We start from the raw sequence: 25,509 nt of genomic DNA on the forward strand, positions 1-25,509 counted from the left end.
TTTCTTTTCAAAAAGGAGTACCATGACGTCTATGGGCGAACAATCACGTTAAAGCGAGATTATAGGGTAGGGGATTTACCACAGAACACAGATGTGGGATAGATTACCCCTTAGGTGCTACGATATGTGCATGACTAGGGATTAAATACATGGCCGCATATATGAGCCCTTTAGTAACCTAGAGCCATCTTAAACTTATCAGATCTAACGAGTAGCGTCGCATTCAATCATGTTTTTCAAAGATGATTGCTGTAAGATTTTTTTTAATATTGCACATTTTTGACTGACTGACGTCAACAGTATTTACAAAAAATTTTTTTTTAGTTTGTAGTTAAGGATTTTTCTTTAATTAGGTAAATTTATTATAACAATAGTTTAGAAATTGTTAAAGTCAAAATAATATATATGTAATGTTATAAATAGTCAGTGACAAAAAATGCATAAAACGAAACGTAAACGTAAAATAAGTAGTGACAAATCAGCTGTCAATTGTGTCAATCAAACGAATTGACTCAAAACTGTCATCGAGATATTTCTTCATGATATTTTCGTTTTTTATTTGTGTATTTCATTAATTACCGTAGGAAATTATTAGATTCAGTGGTTAGATATTTTTAAGAATATCGATCAAACATCTTAAATGTATGATACTTGTGATGTGCGAGTGTAAAACATTAATGTCTTGAGAAACGTGTCACTATTTTTTTACAAACCGTTGTACAATAATCTAAGCTGGGTAAAGGAATGTGAAGTGTCCTTTACCTTCGGAAACAAGTGATATTTTCACATGGGTGATGGCTTGGCAGTCGGACACACGTGTAAGTAAAGATAACGGTTCTTGCTTGGCAGCATTGAATAATTAGTAATGACAATATGTAAACACATCCTTGTCATTGATTTACATTTAAATGAGGTTCACGTACATACCTGCGATCTAAACAATTCCTCTTGTCTGATATGTTGTGAGTTCTGACCATAATGTGCCCATTTTCATATGTTTCTTGATATTAAAAGGTTACTCTGCTAATAAGATTTGGATCCAATTGAATAAGTTAATATTTGTCATTTGAAGTTTTTTTCCTGAAAAGTAGGCGTTTGTACTCTGTTTCAGACACTCTAGGCATAATTTAAATGAATTCTTGGATGAGAATCTATAAAACTGTTGAACATAGTCTTATCTATGTATGGGTGTAATTACCCATATGTCTTCCTGATGCATCCCTTGGCCTATTTTCTCAATGTTCTCTCAATGCAGGGCCAACTTTCTTGTGTCCCCAATCTCGGCTTACAGATTTGATTCCCAAGCAGGCAAATGTAAGAAAATATCTTTTTTCGATCCTTTCTCCTAGCATTAATCTTCGTTAAATCCTAACCTGTTTAAACCTGGGGTGTGCCTTACGCACAATAAGTGTGTTTCATCATAACATTGATATCAAGTTGATTAGTTTGAATACTAACCGATGCTCTTATGGTGAGGTAAAACATTGTGAGGAAACCTGCATATTCAGGCACCTGGATGTGTAACCATACGATCCAATAGCAAAGGTTGTGGAGGTCAGAAGGGAATTGCTTCATCTAAAAACATGACTCACCCAATCCATGGTCAAGGGCTTACCTTAGGCTCTTCTCCAGAGTGGTGAGGATGCAACCAGGACTATAGCCAGGAAGAAGGAAGATTGATGTCAAGTTAATTAAAATGTATGCTGTGTCGTTCCCCATGGTTATGGCACAAAGGTGACCAAGGGAAAAGTTGCACATTAATATAGCGCATGCTTTTAACTGGTCCAGTAAGATAGAAACAAACATAGTATGTGCGTGCTATTTCTCTATCTGTGCAAATTGTGATAGTAATCAAGGAAAGGCTTATAAACTTGAGATTCTTCGTTGAGGCCAAGGGCTAGTAACATGTCACTGTTTGAATCTCAATTTCATCATAAAGCCATACAGCTGAACATGGCCGTTCTGTCTTTTTATGACAAATGGCTGTGTCTACCCTGCGAGGGATATAGATGTGATTATGTGTGTGTGTGTAGCTTCACATGGGTAGCATTTATACATCTTCCTCTTGAATCAAAAAAAAGTCTTCCTGTTTTTAAAAATTGTGACTATTAAGGGATGGATTAGCAACAGTCTCTATTTGAATCTCAATTCCATCATAAAGCCATACAGGTGAACCTTACAGTTTTCAAGGTTCTTCTGGAGGGGTAGGCAGAAATTTTATGTATGCATTCTTCTTTCGCTTCATTGACATTCATGACTCTCTTCATACAAGCTCCCATCACAATATTTCTGATCAAACCTTGGTAATAAAAAAGACTACTTTTGAATCAATTGTCATCCCCTGAAAACAAATCTTATATCGTGTGCGGTTCATATAAAACGTTAAGGCAAGAGAGGTAATTTAAAGATCTTTTACAATATTTATGGGTGAGAGATAGACACGAGATCCAGAAAGAAGCCGCCAGTGGATAGCGAGCTACTTGGCGAGCGCTGTAGTAGGTAGTTCATTGGTCAAGGCCGGGGGCGCGTGCGCGCGTTTACATAGGGCTCCCGGGCTGGGAAGAGGTGCGCGGGGGAGTCCGCAGCGGCACGATGTCACACTCGCCAGTTCTAATTTGTCTCCACTTGTGTAAATATAAGAAGGCGATTCCACTGTTATCAGGTTTTATCTCTAGAGGCGTCATTATTTGTTGTTATAGTGAATCACTGAAAAATCTATAGATAGATACCTGGAAAGTACCCAATTCATTAGTGAATGCTTAAGTTCATTCATTTATATAGTCACGTCTATATCCATTGCGGGATAGACAGAGCCAGCAGTCTTAAAAGACTAACAGGCCATGTTCAGTTGGTATGTTTACATACACATACATACATATGGTCACGTCTATATCCCGTTGCGGGGTAGACAGAGTCTTGAAAAGACTGAATGGCCACATTCAGCTATTTGGCTTAATGATAGAATTGAGATTCAAATAGTGACAGGTTGCTAGCCCATCGCCTAAAAGAGGAATCCCAAGTTTATAAGCCTATTCCTTAGTCGCCTTTTACGACACCCATGGGAAAGAGATGGAGTGGTCCTATTCTTTTTTGTAATGGTGCCGGTAACCACACGGCACTTGGTATGTTTAATGATAGAATTTAAGTTTAAATAGTGACAGGTTGCTAACCCATCACAAGAAAGATAAAAAAAACATTTTATTGAAATGTGCTTGTGTATGTAATGCTAATACTATCCTTATCTTTTTCCTCAGACTGATGAAAACAGCTTCTTGCTGCGTCTGAAGATAATCGGAGCCCACTCTTTGGCTAAGAAGGATATATTTGGTGCTAGGTGAGTCTGTTTTAATAATAATCTATTCTCTTAAGACGGGGTCAAAGACCACCGGCCATGAACCAATGACTTTTTTCAAAGTTATGTACATTAGTTTGAATACTAACCGATGCTCTTACGGTGAGGGAAAATAAGGTGAGTTAACCTGCACATTCAGGCAACTGGATGTGTAACCATGGATACGATAGGGGTTAGGTTTCCCTGCTATTGTTCCGAAGGTCAGTGGTCGCTTCGTGTAAAAAACCTGACTCACCCAATCCAGGATCCATGGTCAACGGCATACCTCGGACTCTTCTCCAGAGTGGTGAGGATGCAACCGGGACTAAAGCCAGGAGGAAGAGGAGTTAATTTGGACTTCTGTTTGAAGTTTGTACACATATAAAATCACGCCTCTTTCCCGGAGGGGTAGGCAGAGACTACCTCTTTCTACTTGCCACGATCTCTGCATACTCCCTTCGCTTCATCCACATTCATAACTCTCTTCATGCAAGCTCGGTGGTTTCGGGTACTTTTGACCTGACCCTTTACCAGGACGTCCTTAATTTGATCAAAATACGTTTGAAGTTTGTATTAAACGTATAATGTATTAAACATAATTATAATGTACGAGTAGGTACTGACATGTTCCCATTAGCTGCGACTACACGATATTAGCATAAAGTAGACAACTTTATTGTTTCACTAATTGTATTTCACTTCAAGGTTGGTAGATCACCGGCTTTCAGTGTTAAAGAGTGGTATTCAAAGCTGAAGGTACTCTACTACCTATTAATTCTCTGAATAGACTTATCAGTGCCGTGTGGTTCCCGGCACCAATACAAAAAAGAATAGGACCACTCCATCTCTTTCCCATGGATGTCGTAAAAGGCGACTAAGGGATAGGCTTACAAACTCGGGATTCTTTTTTAGGCGATGGGCTAGCAACCTGTCACTAGTTGAATCTCAATTCTATCGTTAAGCCAAATAGCTGAACGTGGCCATTCAGTCTTTTCAAGACTTTTGGCTCTGTGTACCCCGCAAGGGATATAGACGTGACCATATGTATGTATGTATAGACTTATCAAAGGAAAGAAGCCATCGTGAAAGAATCCACCGAGATAGGTCTAGCTATAAATGATTTTAAAATTTTGAGTTGCATTATACATAAATAAATCACGCCTCTGTCCCGGAAGGGTAGGCTTGCGTTGCATTATACATAAATAAATCACGCCTCTTTCCCGGGAGGGTAGGCAGCGACCACATCTTTTCACTTGCCACGATCCCTTAATACTTCTTTAGCTTCATCCACATTCATAACTCTCTTCATGCAAGCATCATACTATCAATAGTTCTGTGATCTCACAGTAAAAAATAAGTTTGTCCCAAAATTTGTACATGTGAATTGGACAAATTGAATTCGATAGCATATGACATTCGCTATAGTTGTAAAACTTGTAAATTGACCAGGATCAATGAACTGACTGACTCACCACAAAGGACTGTACTATAATCGTGTCACGAACTAGTGAAAGTCATGGACGATTATTATTAGTATGCTTTAAGTGGCTACGATTGTCGTTAAGTGGTCAAAATCGAGTATGAATCCCACTGGGGCAGTTACCAGTGACTCTGTAGAGTAGTGGTAGGCAGAGACTCTTACGGTGAAGGAAAATGTCGTGGGGAAACCTGCACATTCAGGCAACTGGATGTGTAACCATGATCGATCCGATACGGGTCAGGTTCGCCTGCAAAGGTTGCGGAGGTCAGACGGGAATCAATTAGTTGAAAAACTTGACTTACTCAATCTAGGGTCCATGGACAAAGGCGTACCCCAGGCTCCTCTCCAGAGTGGTGAGGATGCAAGTGGGAATTAGACCAGGAGAAAGAAGTGGTAGGCAGTCTTCGCTTCGTCCACATTAAAAGATCTATTTTCTGAGTAATATATTAGTTTGTATACATACATACATATGGTCACGTCTATATCCCTTGCGGGGCAGACAGAGCCAACAGTCTTGAAAAGACTGAATGGCCACGTTCAGCTATTTGGCTTAATGATAGAATAAAGATTTGAATAGTGACTAGGCCACAGATGGACGCACAGACAAATAGACACTTCTCACATATAGCACCCTACTTTTCGGTCGTAAGATCTTAGCCGTCGGTGCAAAAGCACTCGAAACGCATAAAATAAATCATGATAAGTGGCAATTGACAAAAAATTACAATATTATGACGTCATCTCTATATTTATAACAGTGTTGATGATTGTATGAACGTGTCACGATGACTGAGTCATATAGCCATTGATGATTTTTATGGTAATAAACTAGAATCTTTATAGAGTAGATAGAATATATAGGTAACTGCGTGCATAGACACCAATTTAGAGACGGGATATTTTGGGGAAGTTACGATTTGTATGGACCACACGGCCTGCTTTACTATGTCTTTAAATATGTCACGCGTTTACCAGAAAATCAGTATCTTCCTCTTGGCTTTAGTCCCAGTTTCATCCTCACCACCCTGGAGGGGAGCCCGAGGTATGCCTTAGACCATGGATCCAGGATTGGGTGAGTCAGGTTTTTACACGAAGCGACTCCCATCTGACCTCCGTAACATTTGCAGGAGTACCTGACCCGTATTGGATCGATCATGGTTACACATCCAGTTGCTTGAATGTGCAGGTTTCCCTCACGACATTTTCCTTCACCGTAAGAGTCTCTGCCTACCACTACTCTGCAGAAAAGAGTACATATGTGTGTTTCTTATTAAATAAGACGCACATTGGAACAGACAGAATTTAATGAGTTTTTTTTGTACTTATTGTTTTTTTTCCTGATTTCCAGCGATCCCTATGTTCGTGTGGAGCTGCAGAAAGTGGACGGTGACGTCACCATCGAAACCTTCCTCACGAAGACCAAGAAAAAGGTACGTGAAGCTTCAGTCATGGATCCTGGTTTATGTAATGGTCTTCTACATTTCAACTGGACATTATTGAAAAAAAAAAGACAACCAAAATTTTTTTATCACATTTTTTTTTTGTATATGTATGTTATGTATCAGCCATCTTGTTCGCAACACGATCGTTGATAAGGTTAATGTCTTATCATATCTCTCTTTCTATCATTTCGGAAAACTAAAGAGAAGGAAAGAGAGATTAAGCATATGTATGTCTCGTCAAGTTTCGTGAAAAGAGCGGTCAGCTTTTTGGATGTAGCTACATTATCAAAAGATTCTGTTCATCCGTTGGAAATAATATAATCTGATTTCTTGTTTATAATAAAGACATCTTATACATATTTTTTTAAATTTATGAAGTTTCAATTAATTTATAATCATGACTAAACATTGAACGCCAATTTCTGAAATCTATAATGTTATAAAAATTCCATTTCAGACATTGAATCCAGTATGGAATCAGGAGTTTGTATTCAGGGTGAGTATAACTCGTTTACAATTTGTAATAGTGTACAAGCTAACATTTTTACCATTTTTTTTTGTATTGTCATATCTATATTACGTATCTCTCGCCATTTCACTAGATACTTTGTGGTCTTACTTTCATTTATCCCGTAAAACTACTTTTCCTTGTCTTCCCCATTTTCTGACATTCTATTTTTATGTCTCTCATCTTTGCATGTGATATGACATAGGGAAAGGCTTATAAACTTGGGATTTCATTTTGTAGGCGATGGGCTAGCAACCTGTCACTATTTGAATCTCAATTCCATCTTAAGCCATACAGCTGAACCTTGACTTTTTAATCTTTTTAAGACTGTTGGCTCTGTCTACTCTGTTAGGGATATACATCAAGGGATATAATCACGCCTTTTTTCCCGGAGGGGTAGGCAGAAACTATGTTTCCACATGCCACGATCTCTGCATACTTCTTTCGCTTCATCCGCATTCATAACTCTCTTCATGCAAGCTCGGCGGTTAAAGACGTGATTATGTGTGTATGTATGTCTGTCATCAACCTTTCCTTTATCCTAATCTTTGAGTCTATTGTCCATTTCCATTTTGCACAAACTTCCACACCTATTTGTAATCAGATGCAAGTCATACGTTTTGATATGAAAGCTATAAAGAGATAATAATATAAGATAGTAATCTTAAGGTTTATCGCTCATTTTATATTGCGCTGAATTTATTTAATTTGAAAACAATGACCATTTCATACTCCTTTTTGATTAAATGAAAACCTGTTATTGCGTTATCTTAAGATAAGAAACAACGCAGGACCTAGAACACGACCTTGTGGAATCCCATATCTAACATCATGATTCATTGGATTTCACTTTGTTTTTTTTTTCTTTTCGATTTGATTGACTTTTACTATCGTGTTTTATTATTTATTTATATATTTTTTGTGGGATAATGAAAAGGCCTGGCCGCACACTCATGGAAAGCCGGCCTAATGTTTTGACCTGTACGTATGTATTGGTCCATAGGTTCGACTGGCACAGAATCCTGTATGGCATTAATTCCACCTGTTGTGCATGAACAATAAATAATAAAGTTACCTCCCCAGGTGAAGCCCCAGGAGCACAAACTCCTCATCCAGGTTTTCGACGAGAACCGGCTGACCCGCGACGACTTCCTGGGCATGGTGGAGCTCCCGCTGGCGGCCGTGCCGGCGGAGAGCGCGGCCAGCGCGCGCGCCGCCGCCGTCAAGTACCCGCTGCGCCCGCGCAGGTCTGTGTAAGTAGCGCACGAGTGGTCACGCCTTTTTTGTTTTGATTTGGCGCGGATGTGTAACGATTTTGCCCGATTAGTATGTTAAAAGGATATTTTTATCTAGTTAATACTTAAATAGTATTTTATTACTTTACTTTCTTGAAATTGAAAACAAAATGTTTATTGAATCAGAAGTTTCACAGACAGTTCCAGAGACCTGTTTTTAAGCAAAAACTATTTTTACACTCAAGTAAATAAAAAAAAGAAAATCTGAACGTCCTGGTCAGGCCATTTATAAGAAATAGTATGAATATAATGGCCCATTAGTCTCGATCCAATCAGAAATGGAATGGAATTTCAAATATCTTCAAAATCGGAACTGAAGTGAAGCTGAGTAATAGATAAAAATTTTACATAAAAAATGTTGTTGCTAAATACATTTTTTTTCTCGACAAAGTATTATTTTTTGAAAAGTGACAGTTACATATCCACGCCGAAAGTTTTTTTTTTTAATTTAACCTTTCTCGTGTTTATTTATAACATTACTAATATTATTTGTGTTTTCTCTCCTATCTAGCTTTTACTGTTTTTAAATGGAGGTAGAACTGTTGTTTATTTTTATGTTTCAGATATTTTTTATAATGTTGTTATGTTTTAACATAATCCCCTTATTTGGTTCACTAACTGTTGTAGGTAGATACATTTTTTATGGATTTTGAATTTTGTTTGTATGTTTGGATCACGTGAATATTTTTTTTTTACAATTGGTGTTTTAATGTGTGTATTGGTAATTAAATTATGTAAAATGATTCTCCATATGATTGGTTTTGATAAAATTGATGTTGTGTGTGTGAGTTTACTGTGTCTTTTTAAATAATTGTTTCTGTATGTCTTATCGACCTTATTTTCGAGATTGAGTCTCAGCTATGGTAGAAAAAAAATTAAATTAATTGTTTATTTGGTACAAAATGCAAAGAACACGAGAGAAAAATCATTTATTTCTTAAACATTGTACTTAACATTATCTCCAGGAAATAAGCATAATTATGTGTTTGTAGTGTAGGAGTAGTAAAATCATCGTCAAAATTTGAGGTCACAGAAGTGCTCCCGCTAAGTCGAGCGCAAAGTTGACATTTCCGTATCATCCTTTTGTGTATCTATTTTGGCGTATTTCGTTGCGTTAAGAACTTTAAGCAAACATTTAAAGTGCAGCGTTTTTAGAATAAAATACAATAGATTTATTTTCAAAATTGGATACAAGATATCACTTAATTCTAATTATAACGCTTCCAAAGCGCATGTGTGGATGAAGCGGTGGAGCAAACTACACTGGCTGGGAGATCCTACTTAGGAATAAGCTCGTCTTTTTACTGAACTACTGTTTTATATTTGTAATGTACTCCTTTAGTGAACAATAAAGCATTAACTTACTTACTTTTGAGCGCTATATTTTCAAGTCGTGTTTTTTTTTTAAATTAATTTAGTCAATAACATAAAGCTACGTTTCCAGTGCGCGATCGCGCGTGCGTGGGTTCATAGAGGTGTACGTGGGGCTGGTGGGGCGCGTGGGCCCGCCCGCCGACGGGGACGCTGCGCCCGCGCACGACGACTGGGAGCTGGTGGAGCCCGCCGCCCAGCTGGGGCAGCCGGTGCAGCCGGTAATATACATACATACATACATACATAGATAGATAATTCATTTATTTGATTGCTACACACGATTTACAATTTCATATGGAAAACAAATTAATAGGGTGTGAGTGGCAGCAATACAAAAAGGTCACAACTCAACGAATTTATTGCTGTAGAGCAATACGCTGATTTTCAGTTATGACCTAGGTGCTAGTGCAGGTCAATCTGCGTACGTAACAAAAAAATAAACAAATACATACATAATAAGACAGATGGCTCTGTCTACCCTGCAAGGGATATAGATGTGGTTATGAGTGTGTGGTTTCACATGGGTAGCATTTATATTTCCTCTTGAATAAAAAAAGTCTTCCTATTTTTTAAAAATTGTGACTATTAAGGAATGGATTAGCATTATGTCTCTATTTGAATCTCAATTTCATACATACATAATGCCACGTCTATATCCCTTGCAGGGTAAACAGAGGCAACAGTCTTGGAAACACTGATAGACCACGGTCAGATGTTGTTTGGCTTAATGATAGAATTGGGATTTAAATAGTGACAGGTTGCTAGCCCACTGCTTAAAAGAAGAATCCCAAATTTACAAGCTTATCCCGAAGTCGTCTTTAGCGACTTCCACGGGAGAGAGATGGAGTGATCCTACTCGCTTTTTTTTTGTCGCAGCCGGTAACATAGTTTTTACTGTTTTATTAAAATAACAGGTGAGTAATGGCAATCCGACTTGTTTTAAAAGATAAATAAAATAGTTAAAAAGGTCCAATAAACAAGATTGACAACTTAATAGCGTTGGTTTATGCTTATTATTTTTGAGTACATAATTATTGCTTAGTTCCTTAATTCACTTTTAAATCCGCAATATGGTGAGGTATGCTATAGTTCTTGTCAAGTTTTATAAGAGAATCTGATAAGGGAAGCCGGTAGCAATATTGTTCTTTAGAGGGTTCGCAGCTGGTAATTGGTTTTGCCAAAGTGTAAAACAGGATAGAGTTATAAAGCTTTGAGACACGAAAAATAAGTTGTGCTATAAATTACTAGAATATGTTCGCAAATCCGCCCGCGTAAAGCGAAAAATCCCGTTAATTTCTCTTTTTTATTTATTTATTTATTTATTGGCGCACAATACCTATAGTTTCACAATGTATGTTTTAATAATAAATAAATATATACGGGACAAATTACACAGATTGATGTAGCCCCTAAGTAAGTTCGAAACTTGTGTTACGAGATACTAACTCAACGATACTATATTTTAGAATAAATACTTATACAAATAAACATCCAAGACCCACCTTTAAGTAACAAAAACTATTTATTTTTTCGCGGTAATTAGAGAGAGACCGAGAGAGCAGCCATACTTTTCTTTTTTTATTGTTTTATTTTCCACGTTGGTGCCCACGGAAGACCAGCGTTTTGGTCCACGTTGTGGTATATATATACCACGATCAAATGGGGGCAGGGGGCATTTTGGTATCTACCAAAGTTGTTATAGATTAAGGTTCCTGTTCTTGTAATAAATAAACATTTTTTTTCTTTCTTTCTAATTACGGGAGATCTATTTTTAGATTTCACTTGGCCAGTTTTAACCTAAATTAAAAAATAAACATATATTAAAATAAGTTGATACACATACATACATACATACGGTCACATCGATATCCCTTGCGGAAAAGACTGAATGGCCACGTTCAGCTATTTGGCTTAACGATAGAATTGAGATTCAAATAGTGACAGGTTGCTAACCCGTCGCCTAAAAAAGAATCCCAAGTTTCTAAGCCTATCCAAATAAGTTGATAACAATTTATAATTACTATCGTAATGTAATTTGGCTAGGTCTCGGAGGGCGCCGCGCGAACTGTGCCCTCTTTTACCGGAGAGGACTGGGAGATAGTCGAGGCATCACAATTTGTATGTCATTATTTTTGTGTTTATCGCTTCCCTTCGCATAGCTGCCTGTGGATTGATGGCATCTTTTAATAGGTGTATTAAAAGATGCCACTTTTAAATGCTTCGGTACTTTAATCTCCATTTACTATATTTAATAGACCGTATTTGACGTATTGTATATATATAGAGATCGTGGCAATTGGAAAGATGTAGTCTCTGCCTACCCCTCCGGGAAAAAGTTGTGATTTTATGTATGTATGTATGTTTATGTATTAGCTTTTTGCTTTGCGTTTGAAAATATATTTTTTTAATGGAACATAATTTATCATCTGTCATTGTTAAGATATATTCATATAATCACGTCTATATCCCTTGCGGGGTAGATAAAGCCAGTAGTTTTGAAAGACTGATAGGCTACGTTCAGCTAATAGACTTAATTGAGATTTAAATAGTGACAGGTTGAAAGCCCATCGCATATAAGAAAAATCCCAAGTTCATAAGCATATCCCTTAGTCGACTTTTACGTCATCCATGGGAAAGAGATGGAGTGGTTCTATTCATTGTAAATAACATAGTTTAAGAGCATCCATATTTTTTTAAATTAACATTGTTTTAAAGCAGACATTAAAAATGTCATGCTTACCCTGTTATGTTATTTTTTTTTTAATTATGTATTCTTTTGTTTCGTTAATTCTTTAAATTTTATATTCTAGTATCCCCGTAAAATCCTACTAAAATATAAATGCGAATGTTTGTGAGTATGTCAGTATGGATGTTTGTTACTCTTTCATGCAAAAACTACTGAACCGATTACCATGAAATTTGGTATGTAGGTAGCTGAAGACCTAGAATAACATATACTTTTTATCCCGGAGTTCCCGCGGGATTGATAGGGTTTCCATGCGGACGAAGTCGCGGGCGGCCTCTAGTTAGAATATAATATTTGAAGAATAGAAAAGGGTATGTAAAAGGACAATAACTGGGTAACTCTTGGATAGACATGTATCGTCTCAGTCTTCATCGTCACTTGCCATCAGGCGAGATGGAAGTCAAATGCCTAATCCAATGTTGAAATAAAAATCTAAGTTTATGTTTCCTCACGATGTTTTCCCTCGCCGTAAGAATATCGGTTAGTATTCAAACTAATGAACGTATAACTTTGAAAGTAGTCATTGGCCAAGGTGGCCTTTATGATTTTAAACCTATTTTGACGGCCTCTGTGGCGCAGCGGTGGTACGCTTGTCTGTGACACCGGAGGTCCCGGGTTCGAATCCCGGCCAGGGCATGATGAGAAAATAACATTTTCTGATTGGCCTGGGTCTTAGATGTTTATTTATACATATAAGTATTTACTATAAAATATCGTTGAAGTTAGTATCTCGTTATACAACTCTCGAACTTACTTCGACGCTAACTCAATCAGTGTAATTTGTCCCGTATATATTTATACATACATACATACATACATATGGTCACGTCTATATCCCTTGCGGGGTAGACAGAGCCAACAGTCCCGAAAAGACTGAATGGCCACGTTCAGCCATTTGGCTTAATGATAGAATAGAGATTCAAATAGTGACAGGTTGCTAGCCCATCGCCTGAAAAATAATCCCAAGTTTGCAAGCCTATCCCTTAGTCGCCTTTTACGACATCCATGGGAAAGAGATGGAGTGGTCCTATTCTTTTTTGTATTGGTGCCGGCAACCACACGGCACATATTTATATATTTATTTATTTATTAAACCTGTGCCTTGCCTGTGATTCGACCACCGACGGTCTAGCTCATTATTGTACTCTCTGCTCGTGTCTATATCAATACATATAATAAGAAAGTTAAAAATTGAGTGCCTGTCTGCACATTAAATATTTTTCCACAAAAGTGATTGGGGGAGATTTAAGAAGAGTAGGAACAATTTTTGTGTGCCTGTCTGTCTGGTATGTTATGACTTCGAAACTACTCAACGGATTTGGACGCGTTTCGATGGTGGATTTACATGTAATTAGGAGCATTGTGATAACTTTGTTTCATTAAAATCGGTTAAGAGAAAAAGATGTTTAAGTCATTTGAAAAATTACTTGAATTGCGTTGCTTCAAAACTCGTAAACTGAGTTGAATGCGGTTTACATAAACGTATTTGATTTAATTAAGATCAAGCTAGAATTTCTACTTTGTTTAATCGATAATTTGCACGGGAATATGATACCATAGAATTAACTATAAATCTTTTATACTGTATAAATGTAGTTTCCACTGGAAAATGAAATAAATTACTTAAAAACTAAGTTTACTGCCGCTTCCAAGGCGTCAGTGCAGAAGAAGCGGTAACAAACTGCACTGCAGCATTTTCTTCAACAACGTCAACTTCACAATATTTGTAGGTATATACACTCCGTGACAAAACTTTAGCACACTATACATTTTTTATTACAACTTTTAATAAAAGCATACTTTTAGCTTAAGCATGCTACGATTGAAGATCTTTAGCCTAGGTATTTATGTAAACATCAAAATAGATAGCTATTGTTTACTTATAGGTTCTGTATAAAATCGTGCCCTCTGATCGATGTCCCGGCCAGGGCATGATGAGAAACAAACTTTCTCTGATTGGCCTGGGTCTTGGATGTGTATCTATATAAGTATATATTATAAAATATAGTATCGTTGAGTTAGTATCTCGTATCACAAGTCTCAAACTTACTTCGAGGCTAACTCAATCTGTGTAATTTGTCCCGTATATATTTATTATTTATAGTTTACATTCACTCCTATAATCAATTTCAGCTATGTTATGTGTTTGTTACAGGTGATCGGCGGGGACCCGTTACCCCCCGGCTGGGAGGAGAGACAGGACGCCAACGGGAGGACGTATTACGTGAACCACATAGAGAGGTCCACGCAATGGGAACGGCCTACCTTCACGTGAGTGTCTTCTTAATTTGGTCATCTTTTGTACCTACAATGTATTATCTCGTCCCATTCTATTCTAAGTTTGGATATTTGTGAAGTTGACGTTGTTGAAGAAAATGCTGCAGTGCAATTTGTTACCGCTTCTTCTGCACTGACGCCTTGGAAGCGGCGGTAAACATAGTTTTAGTATATATTTGACGTCAACCAATGTTGTGAAACCAAAAGTTTTGACAATTATTAAGCGATATGAAGTATCCTATAATAATGAATAAAAAATTTGAATTTGAATTGAATTTGAATACTTCACTTACGTCACACGCCGTCAGCCAATCACAGTGAGAGTACGACGCGCTCAACCAATCACAGCGCGTATGCGTATAAATTGCGATATAAAAGATTGCACAGATTGAAGAATAAATACATATGAATCTCATTTCAATTAAAAAACCATCTATCTACCTAAACTTAGACTTATAGTATTCTGAATATGGGCTCTGTCTACCTCATAAGGTATATGATGCGATTTAGTTATGATGTATGTGATCTATGGAAAACTAAATACTTCTCCACCACTTGGTTGGGAGGAAATGCAGAACGCCAAGGGGTGGACGCATTACGCGAACCACATAGTGGTGGTGGTGAAACCATGCAATGGTAATGGTCTACCTTCAAGTGAGTGTCATCTTATATTGGTTGGGTGCGAAACGAAGAAGATAAAATATATTTTGTATATGTAACGTGATAGGTTGCAAGCTCGTCGCCTAAAAGAAGAATCCCAAGTGTATAGGTAAGCCTATCTCTAAGTCGCCTTTTACGACATCCATGGAAAAGAGATGGAGTGGTCCTATCCTTTTTTTCTATTGGTGCCGTTAAGTTTCAGTTTCCCTGTATAGCGAGAGCGATGATTAATTATGTGTTATGCGAAAATAAAAACAAAAAAAATTAATCATCATTACAGCCGTATGCAAAGTACAGAATCGCAAGCAGAGCGTATGGAGACGGCCGTGACTGAGTTCCAGAGGCGGTTCCACATCTCCGCTGATGAGGAACACTCCTCCAGCCCCTCGGCTTCGCAGCACCAGGTATGTCTAGCTATAGGATGCGGTGATATATTGACGACATGTTGATTGGGGTTAACATGGAAATAAAATACTGGAAGTCACACTCCTTTATGCAAAATTTTTAGATAAATAATACGAATTATTTATTAAGTACCTACACCTGTTAAAAGGGACGGAGTGGGAAAGGAAAAAAAATGAATGAAAAGTTGTTTATTTGGTACGATATACAATGAACACTAAATATAAATGAATAAATATATATGGGACAGTTTAAACAAATTGAGTTAGCCTCGAAGTAAGTTCGAGACTTGTGTTACGAGATACTAACTCAACGATACTATATTTTACAATAAATACAAGACCCAGGCCAGTCAGAGAAAGTTCGTTTCTCATCATACCCTGGCCGTTCGAACCCGGTACGTCTGGTGACACAGACAAGCACACTACCGCTGCGCCACAGAGTTTGAAAAGATGGTAAAAAATACATCTTTTGTTGGAATTGGCGTTTTAAAAAAGATATACACAAACATTCGCGGTCAATTTTTATTATACAATTTTTGTTTAGGAGTATGACTTCTAGTTTCTTTTTATATCTATGTACCAATCTACTCATATCGAGTCTTATAAAGGCACTGCATTACCATCGAAGATCAGCTGAGATAATAATACCATTTTAGTTAAATTTATCTGATTGGTGAATGTGTATGTAACTTTTGTTTTGTAGTTACAAACTGTGTATCATTTTACATACACACATACATATATTCACATCTATATCCCTTGCGGGGTAGACAGAGCCAACTGTCTTGAAAAGACCAAATGGCCACATTCAGCTGTTAAGCTTAATGATTGAATTGAGATTCAAATAGTGACAGGTCGCTAGCCCATCGCCTAAAAGAAGAATCCCAAGTTTATAAGCCTATCCCTTAGTCGCCTATTACGACATCCATGGGAAAGACATGGAGTGGTCCTATTCTTTTTTCTATTGGTGCTTTTATAAGAGAAATAAAGTACAATGTCGCACTTTGTTAGTGTATACAAATTAAATTTGCACGTCTCGGTCCGAACCTCTATGGAAATAATAATCTTTGCCGTTATTAACGGGTAAAAATTTTATTACTGGATCGGAAAAGTGGTCAAATTCGTGAATAGTATTTAATATGTTTCAAAGATATACGAAAAAAAAAGATTGTAGGTACTACACACGATTTTGATCCACTTTTTCATGTTTAAAATTTCACTCAAAATGCATATGTTTGAAACTTTTATAAAAATCAGTTCTGTATATGATTATAGATTTTGATGGCAATAAGTATAGTGGCATGCATTTTGAAATAAAAACTGATGTTTAGATAAAAAGTAATTTTGGAGGCACGAAATAAAAATTTAAATATTTATTTATAAATACTCGCTCATTAGTTATGCCCGCGACTTCGTCCGCGTGGAATAGTTAGTTTGGGTATCATTGAAGCCCTCAAGAATGAATAATTTTCCCCGTTTTTTTCACATATTCTAATTTTCTTTACTCCTTATAGTTGCAGCGTGATATTATTTAGCCTAAAGCCTTCCCCGACAAATGGTCTATTCAACGCAAAAAGAATTTTTCAATTCGAACCATTAGTTCCTGAGATTAGCGCGTTCAAACAAACTCTTCAGCTTTATAATATTAAATGTTTACGTATATGTTCACCAACTTTTAACATTCGCCTATATTTTGTGCCTCCAAAATGTCAGGAAAATTTTCGATTTACCCTTAAAAATGTAACAATCCTATATGTTTTGCATGTTCAATGGGATATTGATGTTACAAAGACCGTAGTTGTGCATGCAAGCACATAGATGGCGTTCACAGTTAGTAGGTTTGTTGGAAAGGATAGTGGAAAACGGAATCACGTGCTACGGGGTGGACAGGGAAACAAGATTAGAATGACCGGGAAAATATACAATTTTAATTGCCTACTAGCACTTGCAGAGTATTTGTTTTTAAAGGTATCCTTTATAGTTATAAGCATTCTATACAAATTATGTCACGATTTGATGTACAGTCACGTGCAAATGTTTGTGCACGTGTCACGTGCAATATCTTTTCTTTGAAAAAATTGATGCGGACTCTTGTACTTGACTGTACTTAAATTATAAGACTTTAAAAGGCCCTGTCTTTCCTGTAAGTGACTTGGTATTATAAGTATTATAATTAAAATTGTAAAGTTTTAACTTTGACTTGTTTATTATTTTTATTATGTTTTGGCTTTTTTATCTTGATAAAAAAATATTTGCCAAAATTTTGTTTACATATCATATATTTCTTTTAAGATTTTCCGATTTTTTTTCCTTTTCTATTCAGAAAGGCAGAGATATTAAATAGAGCATGGGCTTCAGCGAGTTACTAATTCGATATTTCATGCTGTGTACTCATTTTTTTTGGATTAATTTCATGTAGTTAAAATATTTTCTTTACTAAGTTACTTTAATTGTAATTATTTGCCAACCCTTAATACATCTTTTCATAAAGTCTCAGATTTTAGCTATATAGCAATTTATTTTTTTGTTTTAAAGTCTTGATAATATTCAAAATTTTTGCATGTTGATATGCTTACAAATATAATACTTGGCAATTTTTTTAAATATACCTTTGCAGCCTCTAAATAATTTAGCTTATAATAACACGTGGGAGAAGCTTTAGATATGAGTACACAGCCACGCATAAAACTCATAATTCATCACTCAATACTAATCCGGTGCCAACGGTTCACGGGTGTGACCATAGACGTCCGTTGTGTTGTCCTCACTACCATAGACAATTTTAAGCACGCGAGAGATTAGAAACACTATAGTAAGATCTTTGGCAATGGCAATTTTTTAAATAAAAAAAAAAGATCTTATTGAGTGGTATTCAAACTTTTATGTGCAACGGTCTGCAGACAAAAGTTTGTGGGTAGATAATGTCAATGTAAATCTCTAACAGGAGGATGTAAGCAATAGAAGCGGGGATACTAACTCGCCCGATGCTACTCCTTACTCGACTCCGATACGGTCTCCGGAACTCAATGATGTAGAGCAAGAAGAAACAGACAGAGGTGCAGGGGAATCAACTAGTATAAGTAACGAAAACGACTGTGATAATAATTTAAGAGATAACCAAGATCAAGACGATGTTGTTTGCGCCAACGAAACTGTGAGAATACAGGGAAATGATGACAACGAAACTGCGAATGAAAATGATGCTCAAGCTGTTTGTGATAATGCGGCTTCTAGTCAAGACGATGTCGACGGTGACGCACCGAATGCCATGAATGGTGATGCTAACGAAATTTCGGAAACAAATGTAGTAGTAGAATCGGCTGAGATTGAAAATGAACAGACGGAAAATGAAATGGGGAATGGGGAAACAGAAATAAGAGATGTAGACAATGAAACAGATGAAAATGGAATTGGTCAAAACAACGAAATTAGTGCAGAGGAGGCAGAACGAGAAGCGTTATTGGCAGATTTGGAGGATGCGTTGACGTTTGATGAGAATCACTTCAGTACGCCGACAGGTGGCGCTAGTCCCGCGAGGTCACCGAACTCTAGGCGGAGGCGGACGGCGACCGATTCGGACGACTCAGAGGTAAGACCGGGCGCGCGGGTGACGCGAAATGTACAGACACGCTTTGCTGGGAGCATTAGATCTCACACATACATACACTTGTACATTGTATATAGCTATTATAACTGTATTGTATATTTTTTAAGATCATAAATAATAAGAGTCGATAGCGTTGCTTATATTTGGATGGCGTGGTGGTGGAGAAATCCAAATTCCGCAAGTGTGGTCTCATTGTAATGTCGGTGATCATTTCTACAAAAATATATTAATTTGGTCCGGCTATTGGCATGGACATAGTGAATCTTTATTTAGAATTCATGTTTATTTATTTGATTTATAAGATCATTTATAAAATCAAATATATAAACTTGGGCAACACCAGAAAAAGCAACGAAATTTTGAACCATAAACTTTTCAAATAACCAGGGTGTTTGCAAATAAAAATATTAGTCTATTTCATTACATTATTATCAAAATTTCATCGCATCGTACAAAATATATTTAAGCATACATTTCGCGTCACCGCCGGCACGCTTGCAACGGAGTGCATTGGGAAATTGTCTATGAGACAGCGTGAGGAACAACAGCCTTCTGTGATGTCCACAAGTGCTTACCATAACCTGTGCCCGCTTGCGGCTACTTCTCGTGTTACCCTTGTGTCTTGTGCCAAGTGGATGTCTTGTGCCAAGTTTGTTTTTTTTTGTTTTTTTTCTGTATTCGTAACAAACCTGTAAAGTTTGTGGAGGCCACATGGTAGTTGCTTCGTGCGGAGAATCTGACTCCATTCAATCCAGTATCATGGTAAAGGTGAACCCCAGGCTCGTCTCCAGAAAGGTGAGGATGATGTAATCGGAAAAAACGCCAGGGGAAAAAAAAAAATAAACAATATACTTGGCATTCAATATTTAAGTTTTCCTCGTGGCAATACTGCGAATTCCGTCTTGTAAATTCTTCATTCACAAGATTGCGCTGTTTAAAATTTGACCGCCGAAAATTTTTTATTTGTTTCTTACCCAAATGAACACTGGATTAATCCACTTGACACAAAACTCGTCACCACAAAAATACTGTCTTTTTTACATATCAATTGGACTAAGACATTTCAAAATTGACAGCTATCAATAACGATTCTAACAGTTAGCTTTATTTTACAGGTTGAAATTGATACATCTAAAAATGGTTTGACATAAATAACAATTGAAATAAATTCAATTACAATTTGTTTTCGGGAATGGTGTAAATTATCAATTTATTTTCAGTTTTTCAATCTGATCTATTGTTTTTGACAGTTCGATGCTCATTTGACAGTAGTTTGACAGTTCATGTCATGCTTCTTTTGTTGTATGTATATGCTTGTGCTATATATGTGCTTTTTGTTCTTTTTTTTTTTGAACAATGGATAGTTTATCATATTTGTATGTTATTGTGTGATTTTTATTGATATATATAGTTTAATTATTTATAGTTAGTGGAACGTTGTTATGATTGCACGGTTGACGGTTGAAAATAATAGCACAAATTTATTATTATCCTGTAGATTGATGCATCTTGTAGATTCTTTATAAATGTATCCAATATGGCCAACATTGTTTTCTTGACCGCTCTTAAGCTATGGGACTTCATTTCTATGACACTGGAATCGGTTAAATCGAGTTTGGTGCGATTTTTTTTGTGGCATGGTATGGGTTCGCTTTTTTTTTTTAATAAAAAAGGGTGATTTTATTAATTTCAATTTTGATTTATTCAATTTGTGTTGCCAGTTTGAATAATCCAAGGGGCAAATATGAAATGCATATTTGTTTATAACCCGGTGTGCTAAACATTTGTCAAATATACAGCTGACACGCAAAAAAAAATGACAGCAGTAGAAATAAATGGGTACTTTTCAAAGGGCAGTCAAGTGAAACTATTTTTCATCATTGACTCAATAAAATCGGTCAAAATAATTATGAATGTTAAAGTTTCGTCGTTCCGCAGGACGAGACAGACGGATCGACGGAGAGCACGCGGAGCAGTAGTGCGAGCAGCACGCAGAGTCAAACTCTGCCTAACAGTGAAGGTTGGTACTGCTTTTTACAAACCGTAAGACAGAAACACATTAATCTTCTGGGGTGTGGGGTCTTCTCGTATTAAGGACGTCCTGGTAAATGGTCAGGTCAGTACCCGAAACCGCCGAGCTTGCATGAAGAGTTATGAATGTGGATGAAGCGAAGGAAGTATGCAGAGATCGTGGCAAGTGGAAAGAGGTGTCTCTGCCTACCCCTCCGGGTAAGAGGCGTGATTTAATGTATGTATGTGTCATCTAGGGTTAGTAGGTTCTAAGTGGTTTAGATTATTGACCGGGGTGATCTTATAAATATACATACATATAATCACGTCTATACCCCTTGCGGGGTAGACAGAGCCAACAGTCTGGAATAACTGAAAGGCCACGGTCAGCTGTTTGGCTTAATGATAGATTGAGATTCAAATGGTGACAGGTTGCTAGCCCATTGCCTACCACTAGAGGAATCCCAAGTCTATAAGCCTATCCCGTACATGCACACATCATATCGCGCTATTTTTCTGGAGGTGTAGACAGAGACTACATCTTTCCGTTTTCCACGATACATGCATACTTCTGTCTTTTCGTTTACATTCAAAAATATCTTCATGCAAGTTTGGCGTTTTCAGATACCCTTGACCTGACCTTCTACCAGGACGTCCTTAATCAAGTATTTTGTAACAAGTACAATAATTATTTCGTACTAAGCAGCAGACTTTCTGATATCATTCGGATGCTGTTAACATTCGATCATTTTTATTACTTTTTTTTATGTATTGACATTATCTATCGATGTTTTCTGTATATTCAGGTTTACCTCCCGGATGGACGATGCAGAAAGCACCAAATGGAAGAATATTCTTCATCGACCACAACAAGAAGACTACCACGTGGATAGATCCAAGAACAGGTCAGTTATCACTACTTAATTGGAGAATTTTATGTTTGTACTAGCTGTTGGAGAATTTTATGTTTGTACTAGCTGTGCCCGCGACTTTGTCCGCGTGGAATAGTTATTTTGGGTATCATTGAAGCCCTCAAGGATGAATAATTAATCCCGTTTTTTTCACATATTCCATTATTTCTTTGCTCCTTATAGTTGCAGCGTGATGTTACATAGCCTAAAGCCTTCCTTGTTAACTGGTCTATTCAACGCAAAAAGAATTTTTCAATTCGAACCAGTAGTTCATGAGATTAGCGCGTTCAAACAAACAAACAAACATACTCTTTAGCTTTATAATATTAGTATAGATATATCCGTGCCGTATGGTTCCCGGCACCATTAAAAAGAATAGGACCACTCCATCTCTTTCCAATGAATATCGTAAAAATACACACATATAATATATATATATATATTTATATTATTCGTTAACGCCATCTTTTTCAATACTAGTTAAGTAAGTGTGTAACGTATGGTTTTAATGTAGTTTATGATTTTGTCTTGTCTAAATTAAATTTCAACTAAAATTACAAAAGATCTTAATTTTAATACGTTTGAATCCAAGGCGGTGTCGATGTCAAATTTTAAAATTACCGTCATCCTGATTTGAGAAATGGAGAGATCTTTGACGAATACTGCATTGATCCTCGTATGTGATGAGAGGCATTTTCAAAGTCACAGTTTGTCCTGGAATATGTACTGTTGTGATCTATTCTTAGTTTGGATAATTGTGAAGTTGACGTTGTTGAAGAAAATGCTGCAGTGCAGTTTGTTACCGCTTCTTCTGCACTGACGCCTTGGAAGCGGCAGTAAACTTAGTTTTAAGTAATTTATTTGACGTCAACCAATGTTGTTAAACCATACGTTTGGACAATTATTAAGCGATATGAAGTATCCTATAATAATGAATAAAAATTTTGAATTTTTGAATGAGATCTACAAATGAATGAATTTTTATTCCATTTTAATATGTTATGAGAGGCATTTTCAAAGTCACAGTTTGTCCTGGAACATAGTACATGTTGTGATCTACGAATGAATGAATTGAATTTGGATCTAAATTCTATCATCAAGCCGAGCAGCTGAACGTGGTCGTTCAGTCTTTTCGAGACTGTTGGCTCTGTCTACCCCGTAAGGGATATATACGTGACTATATGTATGTACAAGCGACCCGCCCCGGCTTAGCACGGGTGCAAAATTCGTAAAAAATTATACATAAAAACCTTCCTCTTGAATCACTCTACCTGTTACAAAAAACCGCATCAAAATCCGTTGCGTAATTTTAAAGATTTAAGCATACAGACAAACAGACTAAAATAGCGACTTTGTTTTATACTATGTAGTAGAATTGAATTCCATTTGAAGGTTGTGCATCGAGTCTACCATCAGCCGCTGCGGCGTCGGCGGGACCCACTGACGAGTTGGGACCACTACCCGAGGGTTGGGAGGAGAGAGTTCACACGGACGGCAGAATATTCTTCATTGACCACAGTGAGTATAGACCTTTCAATTGACGCCGCCATTTATTGTATTAAGGATGTTTACGTTTTAAGTCTTTAGGATGGATAGATATCTATTTTTTGCCAATAGGCCGTGTGGCTCCCGGCACCAATACAAAAAAGAATAGGACCACTCCAAATCTTTCCCATGGATGTCGTAAAAGGCGACTAAGGGATAGGCTTACAAACTTGGGATTCTTTTTTAGGCGATGGGCTAGCAACCTGTCACTATGTAGTTGAATCTCAATTCTATCGTTAAGCCAAATAGCTGTACGTGGCCATTCAGTCTTTTCAAGACTGTTGGCTCTGTCTACCCCGCAAGGGATATAGACGTGACCATATGTATGTATGTAGGCCATTAATTAATTTCAAAATTTACCCAACGATATTTTTTTTTGCCGTGTCGTACCTGGCACCAATACAAAAAAGAATGGGACCACTCCATCTCTTTCCCGTGGATGACGTAAGAGGCGACTAAGCGATATGCTTACAAACTTGGGATTCTTTTTAAGGCGATGGGCTAGCAACCTGTCACTAGTTGAATCTCAATTCTATCGTTAAGCCAAATAGCTGAACGTGGCCTTTTCAAGACTGTTGGCTCTGTCTACCCCGCAAGGGATATAGACGTGATTTTTTTTTACAGATACTCGCACGACGCAATGGGAAGACCCCAGACTTTCAAATCCCCAGATAGCGGGCCCGGCAGTACCTTATTCCAGAGATTACAAGCGGAAATACGAATACCTCAAGAGTCAGTTACGCAAACCTGTGAGTAAAGATATAGATTATTTATTTGAAAAAAAAAGGAAAAAAAAAATGTTTTTGTGCCGTGTGGTTCCCGGCACCATTATAAAAAAGAATATGACCACTCCATCTCTTTCCCACGGATGTCGTAAAAGGCGACTAAGGGATAGCCTTATAAACTTGGGATTCCTCTTTTAGGCGATGGGCCTAGCAACCTGTCACTATTTGAATCTCAATTCTATCTTAAAGCCAAATAGCTGAACGTGGCCTATCAGTCTTGACAAGACTGTTGGCTCTGTCTTCCCCGCAAGGGATATAGACGTGATTATATGTATGTATGTATGTAGAAAAAAGAATCTGTTATTTTTTTATATATTTATGTACAACATAAAAAAAAACATCAACATTTGTACAAGGTCACTTCTTATTTCTTATGTATTTGTCAATGAAAAGAAATCACATATAACTAAGTGTTCTTTAACCTGGATTTGTTTAAAAAAAAATCCGATTTTAATGTTTCGATTTTAACCGTTTTCATTAGTTCTGCTTAGAACTAAATAGTTGATGAAGTGAGACGATTAAAACGCTTAATGCATAGCCAAGGGTGAAGTTTTATCCAATGCCTTATTTATGTAAGTATGATTAAAAGTATGAGGTAATTGTCATGTGGCATAGCTCTCAAAACCCGGCCAAGTCTGACGGGAATTTGCTGAATCGTCTCTAAAGAAAGTCATTGTGAGATATGTATTATTACTAAAGTGTCTTGTTATGTTGTTGTCCATATCTTTCTCGTGGATGTCGTAAAAGGCGACTAAGATATAGGCTTGTAAACTTGGGATTCTTTTTTTAGGCGACGGGCTGGCAACCTGTCACTATTTGAATCTCAATTCTATCATTAAGCCAAACAGCTGATCGTGGCCTATGTCAGTCTTTTCAAGACTGTTGGCTCTGTCTACCCCACTAGGGATATAAACGTGTCTTGTTAATTTTCAGAGCAACGTCCCCAACAAGTTCGAAATAAAAGTCCGTCGGAACTCAATATTGGAAGACTCGTACCGTATTATCAGCTCCGTGAGCCGCATCGAGCTGTTGAAGACCAAGCTGTGGGTCGAGTTCGAGTCGGAAGTCGGGCTCGGTGAGTGTTTGTTGTGTGACGATAGATGGCGTTGTTTAAAAATTAAATCGCGCTATGCA

General features: G+C 37.2%; 1 protein-coding gene across 5 annotated transcripts in view; it reads left to right on the plus strand.

The window, feature by feature from the left end:
* Positions 1 to 25,509, plus strand: part of LOC106136457 (E3 ubiquitin-protein ligase Nedd-4) — a 32,506-nt gene that overhangs the window by 517 nt on the left and 6,480 nt on the right. Inside the window, exons 1-15 of one of the 5 annotated variants that reach the window (XM_060949550.1) lie at positions 498 to 818; positions 3,255 to 3,334; positions 6,160 to 6,241; positions 6,711 to 6,749; positions 7,845 to 8,014; positions 9,501 to 9,648; positions 11,474 to 11,548; positions 14,332 to 14,447; positions 15,394 to 15,517; positions 18,462 to 19,106; positions 21,063 to 21,144; positions 21,941 to 22,039; positions 23,438 to 23,563; positions 24,215 to 24,339; positions 25,309 to 25,450. In XM_060949550.1, the coding sequence (XP_060805533.1) occupies positions 795 to 818; positions 3,255 to 3,334; positions 6,160 to 6,241; positions 6,711 to 6,749; positions 7,845 to 8,014; positions 9,501 to 9,648; positions 11,474 to 11,548; positions 14,332 to 14,447; positions 15,394 to 15,517; positions 18,462 to 19,106; positions 21,063 to 21,144; positions 21,941 to 22,039; positions 23,438 to 23,563; positions 24,215 to 24,339; positions 25,309 to 25,450 (2,077 nt within the window). In that variant the 5' untranslated portion in view covers positions 498 to 794. Of the gene's footprint in view, positions 1 to 497; positions 819 to 3,254; positions 3,335 to 6,159; positions 6,242 to 6,710; positions 6,750 to 7,844; positions 8,015 to 9,500; positions 9,649 to 11,473; positions 11,549 to 14,331; positions 14,448 to 15,393; positions 15,518 to 18,461; positions 19,107 to 21,062; positions 21,145 to 21,940; positions 22,040 to 23,437; positions 23,564 to 24,214; positions 24,340 to 25,308; positions 25,451 to 25,509 lie in introns of those variants that run through there. The other 4 variants (XM_060949548.1, XM_060949549.1, XM_060949551.1 and 1 more) reach the window with 4 other exon arrangements.

This window comes from Amyelois transitella, chromosome 19 (assembly GCF_032362555.1).
Source record: "Amyelois transitella isolate CPQ chromosome 19, ilAmyTran1.1, whole genome shotgun sequence".
In the NCBI taxonomy this organism is placed as follows: Eukaryota; Metazoa; Arthropoda; class Insecta; order Lepidoptera; family Pyralidae; genus Amyelois; species Amyelois transitella.